This window comes from Scardinius erythrophthalmus (assembly GCF_964197995.2).
Source record: "Scardinius erythrophthalmus genome assembly, chromosome: 1".
In the NCBI taxonomy this organism is placed as follows: Eukaryota; Metazoa; Chordata; class Actinopteri; order Cypriniformes; family Leuciscidae; genus Scardinius; species Scardinius erythrophthalmus.
The window spans coordinates 15,800,834-15,813,878 of NC_138221.1; the positions used below are offsets into that span (position 1 = coordinate 15,800,834).

At 42.5% G+C, this 13,045-nt stretch overlaps 1 protein-coding gene across 2 annotated transcripts in view; it reads left to right on the forward strand.

Moving 5' to 3' along the window:
- LOC308687684 (uncharacterized protein) overlaps positions 1-7,583 on the forward strand; it is a 39,882-nt gene extending 32,299 nt beyond the window's left edge. Inside the window, exons 3-5 of one of the 2 annotated variants that reach the window (XM_081360394.1) lie at positions 4,399-5,502; positions 6,739-6,833; positions 7,223-7,583. In XM_081360394.1, the coding sequence (XP_081216520.1) occupies positions 4,399-5,502; positions 6,739-6,787 (1,153 nt within the window). In that variant the 3' untranslated portion in view covers positions 6,788-6,833; positions 7,223-7,583. Of the gene's footprint in view, positions 1-4,398; positions 5,503-6,735; positions 6,834-7,222 lie in introns of both variants that reach the window. The other variant, XM_081360393.1, reaches the window with a different exon arrangement.
- The last annotated feature ends 5,462 nt before the right edge of the window (positions 7,584-13,045 follow it).

The following is a 13,045-nucleotide window of genomic DNA, read 5'->3' on the forward strand; positions in this document are numbered from 1 at the left end:
TAAAAAAAAAAAGAGAAGTTGACGTCGACGATAGAAAAACAAACATAGAAAGACATTTAATAATCTCATAACTTTCATAATCTTATAATTACACTGACATATGATTGACATGACAGTCGCACGCACGCACGCGCACACAGGTGGTTTCCCGTCAGCGGAACCAACGATTCACCTCATGTGCAAATAATGGAGAATATTAAGAGAAAAATCGCGCGTGATAGAAGAGAGGACTGGGTTAAAATCTTCCACTGTGGATGCTATTCTTTTTCTCCACGATGCTCTGTAAGAGACTGTTCTAACTTTTCGTTTGAATGGACTTTATTTTCGTTTAACTGTTGGAAACTACTGATGTTTTTCGTTTTTCGTTTGATTGGACTTTATTTTCGTTTAACTGTTGGAAACTACTGGAAAAAAAGAATGGCCATGTTCTGTGGTGCATTTTTGAGGTAAGATAACCTGCAAGTTTGTTTTTGATTTATTTCAAATGATGTTTTTGACGGGCTCGGGTCGGACTCGGGCTGATAATTCTGATGAGCTGTCGGACACGGGTCGGGCGAGGGCCTGAGCATCTCGGGCCAGGGCCGGGCTCGGGCCTAGATTTGAGGCCCGTGCAGGGCTCTAGCGCTCTTGGTAAAGCGGAAAAAATAGCGCTATGCAACTTTGTTTTTGACACCCGCTTGTCATGCCTGCTACAGACTGCAATTTCGGCAATCCTCTAAGATCATTACTAGGGATGTCCCGGCATCGCTTGTGGGGATGGCACTTGAATATCTTACATTTGAGTTCCAAGCTAAAGTCTCAAACCAACTCTCAGAAGTGAGAGGAGACCTGCTATACAAATACAAGGTGGCTATCAAGGTGGCCCGATGCGGGCCAATGCTTGGTTGGTCTAACTGGAGCTTTATACAAAACGGTGGCCTAGGGAGAAAACCCCCAAATGGGAGGTAGCCTTCTCACGTGAAACAGAATCTGTTTGAGGCTCTCATGCATGGTGGCCTCTGAAAGATTTTCAGTCATCAGATTCATTTACATTGTGACTGTGTATCAGATGTAATGCACTCTGTCTGTGTCTGCAAAGGTGTGTGCCAAATGGCCCATACAGATGAATGACCCATTCAGATGTATGGCCCATAAAAACTGATTGGTGTGAATAAATAAAAAGAATCAGCATTGCTCAGAGTAGATTAGCAAGTTAGATCGATCTCCTGTGGGAGGTCCTAACAGGTTTCTATTGTTTGTAGCCCATAGGCTATGTCTATGTACAAAGTTCTGTCTCAAGACACAGAACTTTGGGGTTAAGATTGTTGAAGGGCGACATGCTAACATCGCTGCTGAAGGACTGCTACACTACAAACCTTCAATAAATTCTTCTCCCCACAAGAACTCTGGTCAAGCTTACTTATTTTATGTATTGGAGAAATCTAATACATTGGCGAGCCACCCACACCACTGCTCGGCCAAATACACCAAAATCTAACACCTCACTAGAGATTTCTCTGAGATGAAGCCAACCTGTACATCACTGGGTGACCAAGATTGGCACCACCAACTACATACAGTAAACCTGATGACTCTAACACAAGGAAGTCTATGATAAGGTATGCAAGCCTACCTATAAAAAAGCTACTAACTGAAGGCCCTAATATCCTAATTCTAATATTTTCCTATCAAACATACCCCTTAAAACTTTCTAAACAGGGAGCCGAGGTCTAAAGTTTAACAACCTTATATAAAGACCTACCAAGATCATCCTGCTGTTCATAGAGCGGTGGCCTAAATTCTATTCTTCGAATGAAGGCCTACCACCCAAAAGCTAGAAAGGGTGCACTCGCTACCAAACCCGACTCCGGACCTTCAGAAGCATTCCGTTTAATCGGAAAATATCATCATCTGTCCAGGCTTCAGGCTTGATGTAAGAAGCGCCTGGGGGAGAGGAAGAATAGAGGTGAGGCTGGATGTTATTCACCCTAAGAGGAAGGGGATCCCTCACTGACACTGGGTGTGCCTGTGTTGGATCACCTCCCTCAGATTCCTCTTCTTCTTTGAGTTGCGCCTTCTCTGCGACCTACTTTGTAGGAGGAGGAGCGCAAGAGGCGATCCTGAACCTCTGGCCCTGTCTCCGATCCTCAAACTGGGATAGCCCAGGCCCCCCTGGCTTTCTGGGTGTGTATTCGGATTGTGCCTTCGCCTCTCTGAACTTTTTCACCACCATCTCAATGGAGGTGCTGAAAAGTTCAGATGGCGAATAGGGGCATCAAAGAGAAGACCCTTTTCTTTCTCCCCGATGTCAGCGAGGTTCAGCCACAGATGTCTCTCTGTGGCCACCGTCACTGCCATTAAACTTCCAATTGAGGCAGATCTGTGGTGCGGTGCAGCTCATCCACTGCATCAGGGTAAAGACCCTGACCCTTGTCCAAATCCTTTAGCAGGTTGGCTTGACCTGCTGCCGCGTATGCCCTGCCGGCAGGGCCAGAGCTTTAAGTGTCAATGCTTCTCCAGCAGCGAGATATACACGTTCACGCATCCCCTTAACATCAGCCTAGTTTGCCCGCTGCTGACGATAGATGCATGCAGAATATGGGTTATTCCATGGTCAGAAAGGAACCGCTCATCCAACCTGCCGCGAACAGGTCCTTCCTTCACGCACCCCCACGGTAGCTGAAGCGCGCTCCATAACACCCAACAGTTCGCGGGACAGGGAGGGTGTGTGAGGGTTCAGGTTGTACCTCTTCTTCACCCTCATCAGTCATCTCCTGCTCTATTGGGCTAGGTGCCAGCAGAGCACTTGCTGCCGGATCAGAGGATGTAAGAGATAACACATCATCATCCAGCAGCTCACCCTCGCGAGCTTCTGACGGTTGTAAAAGAGAAACGCCTCTCTCAAACTCACGTCTTCTCTCTTATCTCTCAAAATGTGTTGCACAAGGCAAGCATCAAGTGCGCTGCAGGTGGCGATACTACACTCAATTTTAAACTATCTAGTACTCGCACTCTCTCTGAGAGATGGTTTTCTCTGCGTGCACACATACAGTAGATGGGTTTTCAGCTGCCTTTTGAATGTTGTCAGGAATTCTGCATTTCGGATGAGGGTGGATAGATCTTTCCACCAGCATGGAACCGTGAATGAGAACGTTCTGGCTCTTTGTGATGGATCCACGAGACGTCGCTCGTTGACCGATCGTAGGCTTAAGGTAGGGATGTAGACTCGTAGGAGCAAGAGAAAGTAGGAGGGAGCTGAGCCTGTTGTAGATCTGTAAACAAGCGTCAATCCCTTGAACTTGATGCGAGCAGCGAGAGGTAGCCAGTGCAGAGAGATGAACAGAGGAGTGACGTGGGCCCTCTTGGGCTCGTTGAAGACAAGACGAGCTGCAGCGTGTTGAATCATTTGTAGAGGTTTAGTTGCACATGATGGAAGTCCAGTCAGAAGAGCATTGCACTAGTCAAGCCTAGAAATGACCAGAGCCTGCTCGATAAGTTGTGTTGCATGCTCAGTTAGGAAAAGCCTGATCTTCCTGATGTTGTGTCAGGTAATTGTAAATCAGACAAAACAGTCCCTGAAGACGAAAAGAGGATGACATGTTCTCTAGGTGCCCCTTTTACACTTCCGGGTCGCACTAGTAGTGACGTCATAGGCTGTCTCCGGTCAATTTCGATTGCCGTAATTGGATAGTTTTTCAGTTTTTCCGGTTCATGTGGAGGTCATTCCCCAATAGCGTCATCGACACAGTGTCAGTTCCCTTTCGAAAGGGAACTCATTACTACTCAATGTATTTATGAGTTGTGAACTATTTTGCTTAAAATTATTAGATTTATTTACTAATTTTTGCAGTTGGTCTGCTGCTAGCTCCATTGTTTGCATCTGTTATGCTTGACCCCAATAATTGCTGCTTGCAGCTATATTTGTTCTTACTGCCAGTTTAATGCATTTTTTTAAGATCTTCCTTTACATATTTAAATGCCTTTTTCATAATTTGCCATTTGTTTAGTTGATGTTCTACTTCCATTAAACAATTGACAGTGCACGTTGTATACTGAATACCATTCTAATAATACTCATCTGAGTGAGTAGCCTATTAATTGTAATAATACCACATCAGAGTAAACAACATAGGCATCTGTTCAGCGTCCAAGGCAAAACTGTGTTATTCAAAGCATTTGATGTGAAGCATTTTCATGTTGAGGAAAACTTGGCTTGTGCACATTTCCTGCAGCTGCTCACCGTGTGACCTCCATTATTTTCAGATGTGTTTTAGCCATAGAATTGTGTTTTGCAATGGCTTCATTGAATCTGAGGATTCAGGATTAAAAAAAAAAAAAGTTTTATATGATTAGTCTGAAATATTTGTTATTCATCTTACAACGTGTCTGTGGGAAATGACACTTGTTTGTTTTTGGCAGAACTACCAGACAGCATCTGGATAAAAAGGACAGAGAGAGCGAGGAGAGTGAAGAACTGAGTGAAGTGGAGGAGGAACATCATGTCAAACCTGGAGAAAAACCTTTGAGTCGCTCAAAGACTAAACAGACATTTTTAAAGCAAATAGACGTGAAATCATTCACCTGCACTCAGTGTGGAAAGAGTTTCACAGCTAAAGCAAGTCTTGGGCGTCACATGAGGATCCACGCTGGAGAGAAGCCCTTCAAATGTGATCAGTGCGGGAAGAGCTTCGCATACAAAGAAAGTCGTGAGCTGCACATGAGAGTTCATACAGGAGAAAAGCCGTATGCATGTGACCAGTGTGAAAATAGTTTCCCAAGCAAATCAAACCTTAAGAGGCACATGATGATCCACACTGGAGAGAAGCCTTTCACATGTGATCAGTGTGGGAAGAGGTTCACAAATAAAACATATCTTATGGGGCACATGAATGTCCACACTGGAGTGAAGCCGTTCACGTGTGATCAGTGTGGGATTAGTTTCAGTCAATCAGCATACCTTAAAGGACACATGAGGGTCCACACTGGAGAGAAGCCGTTTATGTGTGAAAAGTGTGGAAAGAGTTTCCCACTCAAACATAGTCTTGTACTTCACAATAGAGTTCACACCGGAGAGAAGCCTTTCACATGTGATCAATGTGGCAAAACATTTCTTCAGGCATCAGCCCTGAAGGCACACCTGACAGTTCATACGAAGGAGAAGCCACATTCATGTTCTGTGTGTGGAAAGAGTTTTTCACTGCGGCGAAATTTAAAAGTACATGAGAAAATTCACACTGGTGTGAGAGAGTACATGTGCTTTAAATGTGAGAAGACTTTTACTGCAGCGGAGAATTTAAAACGGCACCAGAGTATTCACACTGGAGAAAAACCTTACAAGTGTTCACACTGTGACAAGAGATTCAGTCAACCATCAAATCTGAAAGCACATGAGAGGATCCACAGCAGAGAGAAGCCACATACATGTGATCAGTGCGAAGCGAGTTTCTATTTTAAAAGTCACCTTAAGCTACACATGAAGATCCATACAGCAGAGAAACCACATAAACGCAGTCTGAGATCACGGTAAGTAGTTCATCTTTATGTGCTGAGAAACAAATGTCTCTTCTAAGTTATTTTCCTAACAGCCACGATGAGTGACAGGACATTTTCACACTAACACAAATGTTCAGCGCAAAATTTTCATGAGATTTGTCTGTTCAGACCAATGCAAAAAAAAACTTAATCATAGGCTACAACGCAAGTTAGTATAGAAGAATTAAATGTCATCAGCATTTGCTAATGGTAAATAGGGCAAGGTGAATCGCACAGTAATTGTGTTTTTTATGTGCGTTGAATAAAACAGGAAGCGAAAGAGGTCATGGCTTGGGAAGAGGCCATCTTGGTATGCCAATTTATGCAAAGGTAGCTTGAGGAAAATAGTTTTAGGTTTTAGCACTCTGTCACGTTGATCCTTACGCCATTTCATCTTGCATTTTTTTTTTGGCCAGTCAGTAGACGGGTCGTAGCAACAAACACTGCTGATCATGTTAAATTTCTGCCGCTTTTAGAAATTTATCGCAGACACTATTTGGTCGGCAATGCGACAACGACCATGTTTGAACCTCTCTCACTGTATGACGTAGCACCACGGTTTGGGAGCCACGACCACAAAAACCAGTATTGATCCTCTTTTGTCTGATACAGTCCAAAATCCTACAATGTGTACCGGGCATTACGGAGAACATCAAACAGTCATCCGTGTTTTCTATTTGCTTTGGTGCTTATCAAAAATAAAGAGCAGAAGAACCTTCTGCTTAGGTTTTTACGCATACGCAAGGGTCCATCCACAGTGTGCATGACACAATTTTCATCTCTAGAATAGTCGCTTTCTTCCTGATTTACACAGTCATTGCACAGATTCGCCTCGTGTAAACAAAGGAGATTGTGGCGCACAATCTGACGTCAAACAAAAGGGATAACAGCACGCTCTCTGATGTCACCAAGCTAAAATCTACGTTTTCACCATCTACATGTCAAACACTGCAATCAGGTTTTATTAAAATCTTCACTCTGGCAGGAGTTTTCAAAAAAGTTTGGTTTCAGATGCTGCGTTTGTGTGTGGATGAACGGCCAAACAGCAAATCTGCAGTTTTGAAAATATGGTTTGGATCATCAAAACAATCAAAGAAAAGTTTTGTTGCTGTGGCTTCGACAAAACCTGATGAATCAATATGTTTTTGTTTTTTACACGTGATTAGTCTGAAACATTTATTACTCACATCATATCTGTTGGAAATGAAACTTGTTTGTTTTTAGCAGAACTGCCAGAAAGCATCTTGGAAGGAGAAGACAGAGAGAACGCCAGTGATCCAGAACCTGCAGAATGAAACATCATGACACTGAAGAACGAAGAGGTTGGTGCTTTAATTCTCAAGAGAAAGTTTCAACATTTTTGTTTGACCAGCTTGAAGCAAACACTGAACCAAACTATTTAAATATTGAACAAGCAAATTGGTTGCGGAAGCAGCAGCAGCCAATCAGCTTGTGCCGTGTAGGAAACGATGTGATTTCTTACAGATTAAATGTCAAGCGCCATCTAGAGTTTCATGACCAAACTGGTGTTTTATAACACAAATCATCTTCATGACATTAAAATAGATCATAATCGTGCACAGCAGTTGTCGACCAGATTTGATGAGATTAAAATGACAATTGAACTCATCATTGATCTTGACTTTGAGCTTCACTTTTCATTTCAGATTTGTTTCTCATTTGAAATCTCACGATTTAATGTTTCTTTTAGATCTGATGGACGTGGACGAGAAAGTAAAAACAGAAGCCAAAAAACTGTCACCTGCCCTCAATGTAAAAAAAAAAACGTTTCAAATGTAAATCAAGGCTGAAGAATCACATGAGGATCCACAGCGGAGAGAAACTTTACACATGTGATCAATGCGGGAAGAGTTTCACTCGGGCCTTCGTTCTGAAATCACTTCTGCCTTCTCATTCAGAAGAAGAGCACCAGAAAATTAAGCTTTCATGTTCAGGGAGCTGAAGAAGAGTTCTTCATTGTTTGAGAGCTGCCTAGTTCATTTTCATTTTTACTTAGTTTTTATACTTCTAGTAATAATTGATTAAACTCATTATCATTTTATTGAAAACTTATTGTTATTGTCCAATTTTTATTTTCTGCTGATTCTTCTTGCACTAGTAATAATTTTATAAATTTTGGTTCTGATAGCCAAGTATTGTGTTTGCTTCAGGGGCTTCCTGTAACAGAGTCCACTGGAGGCAAGGTTGAAGAACCCAAGTGCAGTATTTATTCATAACATAAAACGAAGGCATGGCGTGGCATGACACTTAAACAGGAACATGGAGATGGCTTACCAACAGCAGTTACAGTGAAACTATACTTGAAAAAGTAACAAGGCTAACATGAGGGATTAAATGCACACAAGACTAATGACTAGACAAGGGACACCACAATCAAGGCAATAAACCAGTCAGAATATGACACATAAGACAAGGGAACACATTGTAGGATCAGCAGGATGACAGACATAAAACAAGAGGATGAAACGAAACCAGACAAACAACATCACAACACAGCTACGCAAACACTATTCAGAAGTGTGTCAGTGATCTTAATGTTTAGTTTAACACCGTTGTTATAAACCCTTCTTTCTTTTTCTTTTTTCAAACTCTAATAGATTAAGTATTTCAGAATAATAGGCCTAATTTGGTGCAGTTGAGAGTAAGGCTGCCAACTGTAATTTCTCAAATGCATTTTGTCATTTGTTTGGTCTACTTTTTCATATTCTTTTTGTTTTGTGAGATCTCTACCTAATCTTGGATCCATGGCCAATAACATTTCCATCTCATTATCCAAGTTTTGACATAATTTTTGATTTCCTAATTTTGGATTATTTGGAGTTATTTTTCCTTCTGTTTCCGTCTATTTTTTTCTTTGCCAGAGAATAATTCTATTATGCTTTTAGCCCTATAGTTGTTGAAAATTATAGCCCTCACTATACCAAATCCAGCCTCAGTTAACCCTAAAGCTTAGTTAACTAAACCCATTTGCTTACAGGTGGTGAGGTATCTACTGTAAGCCTCTGCATGGGTCAAATTGGGGTGAGCCATCACTAGTTCCACCTCTTCATTTGTCCACCTCCCCTGGACGTTTGCAGGTATTGTTGTTGTATCCACCCTTTCAATAAGTTGATCCTCTTCTTCAGCTTGTTTAATTGTGGGATCTTCTGGTTCTTCTTGTTGGGTGGGGTTTTGTACTGATGGGGGACGTTTATTTGTACTGACTTTGATTGCGGCTACCTTGTATGGCACCGTGTCATGGAGCCGGTTGACACGTGGAGAGTGTATCAAGATCAGTGGAGATAGCAGGTGTGCCTGCTGGAGCTGTTGTGGGCTCATTGGGAGCTTGGCAATGAGGGACCCAAGGGATGAAAACAAAACAAAATCCCCGTTCTGAATGAGTGCAATACAACTCACAAAAGTGAGGACGGAGATCTTCTGATCTTTTGACATGGTTTTTGGAAGACGTTGTAGGCATGTATCCAACCATGGCATGCCCCCCTCTTTGTACTTTTGGATGTGTTTGGCATATGTCAGATTGCTTCTTTCCATGTTGGCACAGATGTCCCCCATTAGTGCCGCTGCCTGAGCTTCAGTGGATGGCATCTCAGTTTGACTATATAGCTCAATATAGTCTCTTTTATTCCATTTTTGCCTTCGGTGGCGATTCTCATCCCAAAAGACAATTGATGGAAAGTACTTCAATTTGGAAAGGGCCAGCTGCAGGCACTGCCTGACGTCCTGACCAGCCGCCTCAACAAGTTGTAGCGCCCTTTTGAAGGTATGTGGGTACTTGAAAGCATCCCGCTCCACCAGGTCCTTGCTGAAATCGCTGACGGTCCTGCACCCGACTAACTTTCCAAACAAAGGGGGGATTGGGATACGATTATTACGTTCGTGCAAGTCACTTAAAAGGACTTGCACCAGGGATTCACCAATGATGAGTGGTGGTGTCTTCAGTGAATCGGAATATCCTCATCACTCTCATCTGTTGAACTGGGTCATTGAACCAGGTGCTCAGCGGTGGTGGACATTCTCCCACGCTTGCACTTTCTGCTGGAGACAATCCAAGAAAGCCTCTCCTTTTGGTTAAGCTGTTTGGGTTAGTTCCATTCGTGCCCAAGCTCACAGAGAATGGCACTGAAGCTCTGTTGTTTGGCTTTCCAAAGAAAAGCTCTTCGAGAGCCAGCTCAACTTGGAAGGCAGTCCAACTGTTCATATACCCTCCCTGTCCTTTGCATTCGGTCAGTAGATTAAACAGGCTTTGAGTGAGGCATTCTGCAACAGGGTGGATAACATGCCGCAGTCCCAATTTTTGTTGGTTGTCTTTAAAGACAAGTATCATTGGAAAATCTTGCAGAAGGGCGTAGATGTCTGCTTCGTCATAAAAATCACGTGCTTCAATTCTTTCTGGGATGTTATCCTTAAGCAGAAAGACTGCCTCCATTCTGGTATAGACACGGCATTTGGTTTTGTCAGCAAGGTCCCGCATGTAATCCACATAATCCTTTGCATGCTTCAACAGCAATTGGCTGTGCTGTGGATTATGCAGACCACACCTTGCGATTATTCGACTGACAGGGTGCTTTGTCGTGTTTCCCACATGACAGTGAGGTGTCGTTGCGTATAGTTGTACAAAGTTTAAGTCAGCATTTGGCTCCATTCCACTGAAAACCATCTTTAGATTGGGCTCGATTGTAATGGGATACTGGTCCAGGTTCGACTGAAAGTTGCTCACCTCAGGGATCCCGTATGCAGTGAATAAGGACCCCCTGTGTCCAACCACCTGTTGCAGTCCATGCCGTGACCACATCATCTCCATGCGGTAGTCTTTCGGACGGATGGTGCAGGCTGCGTGGACAGAGATGGATTGAATGCTTATGTCGATCATTTCCGCAAGCTCGATGGGCTCAGGGTCCTTTTGTCCAAATTTGGTCAGTGTAACAACAAGGGATTGGTCTGGATTTGAATCGACTTCACCTATTGCCTCCATCAGTAGTTGTAGGACAAATGCTTGATCCTGTTTCAAGATGTGCATCCGTCCCAGATTGTAGCTGTTGTTCTTCATTATTGTTTCACGTTGTTTCTGTTCTGGTGGCAGATTCGTAACTTTTTCAGCAAACACATGAAAGACCGTGTTGATTGTACCTAGGGCATTGGCACGGGCGGCATTTTCTGACAAAAACTACGCCAGGGTGAGTGTGTTGAGCGGACAAGATGCTCAAATTTAGAAAATGTCCTCCATCCACAAAGGCCAACACAGTGCCATTGGGCTTATGTAGTGCAGAGAATCCAGCCCCGCTGTATGTGTTGAGTTGGAGATGTTTTTTCAAAATGTGCCAGTGGTTTTGCAGACTGGGCATCAAAACTTTTCCCACAAAGAGATAGTGTAGCCGAATTTTCAAAGCAGACTTGTTCTTGATCTGAATAACAATGCCATCAAAGTCATACTCACATTTTACGGCATGGTTGGCTTGTTGCACTGTTGTTGAGAAAATGGGAATGGTGAGGTCTTCATTCTGTAAGAAGTCGTTCACAAAATTGTGTGCATACATAGCATCCAGTAGGTTTTTGGTGTTCTCCTCAGAGGAGTCACTGAAGAGGTACCCATACAGGAAATCCAGTTCTTCATCAGTGTAGTCTTGTTGTCCAAGGTTAGCCATTATCTGAAAGAGATTTAAAAAAATAAGAAAGTTTAATTCAAAGAGCAGGAATAGTCATCAAAAACTGTTCACATACTGGAAAGAATCATAACGAGAAAGGTACATTGAAAGATTACTTTAAGAGCACTGAAACGCACAGTAAACATGAAAAGCATGACTTAACTTCAAAAGTGCTTGAAATTTGGAAAAAGAACCAGAATCAGGAACCAATAAGCAGATAAGAACATCTCAGAGATGTTCAGATATGTTAAGAATGGCCTAGTATCTCCAGAACTTCATGGAAGTCAAATACCAATGACATGTTATGTAATAAGTGGTTTACTACACCTATTCTTAACCATGGGCCGCGAGCGCCACCTGGAGGGCCGCAAAAAACTTTACGTTTTTAACCTGAGGGCCGCGGGACCAAACAAGTTATCAATTGAAGACACCAGAATGACCACTGCTATCCATGAGACAGTTGCAGTACACCATCCCACCACTAGTGGCAGTAAGTTAATGTCTCAGTTAGGGGCCGATCACACCTAACGCGTTTTTCAGGTTTGAAAACGCGAGGTGCACAGCACTTACCATTACACAGAACGAGCAGTGCGCTTGCTAGGCGACCACTGTAACAGCTGTCCTGTCAGTCAAGTAAACGTCAAATCAGCCTTTTATTTACTTTATTTACTTTCTGTTAACATTGTGGTAGTTACGATTCGTGAAGTCGTTAAGCTCCTGGTAACCCGTGAGAGCACCACAAGTTTATCCTCCATCATCGCACTCTCCGGGCATTCAAGCAACTGTAGCTTTCATCACTAAAACGGAAGGCCCGCCTCTCCATTCATGTGATTGGACAGTGGAAAAAAACGCGATGACGTCAGACGCTTTTTCCGCTCGGAGTTGCTTTTTTTTCAACTGCAAAAACGCGAGGCGCAGCAGGCGCATAAACAGCATGCAGAACGCTCGCTGCCATAGGAAACCAATAGGTGCCTCTCACTGCAAAAAACGCGTCAGGTGTGATCGGGGCCTAAGCATTCACGATAGCGGAAGAGTTGGTTTTACCTGCCGCTGCGGATATGTGCGGAGGGGAACATAAATAGGGAGTTGTAGCTTGTTCAAATTGTACTGTTGTGACTGTTATTGTTCATTTATAACAGATATGAAGAGCAACTTCAGGTTCTGCCATGAAAAAATTTAAACTGCTGAAAAAATTATTTTGCTGATTATAAAGCTATTTTTTTTTCATTTGCACTTTATTTCAATTTTCATTTACAACTTATTTAATTTGAAAAATATTATTTTGAATTTATTTATTTTAGCAACACATTTTATTGTTTTTATTTTATTTATATACATTTTCTATTTTTTTGTAAGTACAATTTGTCAAATCTAACTGATTTGTGTTAATATGCCTGACTTGAGCCTTTAAATTTGTTCTTGATGCAGATTAATTGTTGTATGTGCAGGTTTACATACACATGAATAATAAACTGTTAAACTGCAAGTGGATTTCATTTAGTTATTGAATACAAATCAAACCAAGGGTGAGATCAATAAACCAATACAGTGCTAATATCTGAATGGGCCCTGGGCCACTTTGTACTGTAAAATTTGGGCCCCGACATCAAAAAGGTTAAGAACCCCTGGTTTACTACAATGAATCAGAGTAAAATTCTCTCCAAGAGTCCACAATCAAAAAAAGCTGGTGGCCAAATCAGATTGAGCTCAAAGAGCAGAGGATGGCAGTCAAGACCACCATCTCAACCTTCACAGATTACCTTAAAGTGGTCTGATATGGTCTCAAAAGTTTCAGATAAGCCACAAATAAGTTGCAGCTTCTAAGAGAAACAAAGAGAATCAAGAACAGCCCACATACAGTAAGCAAATGC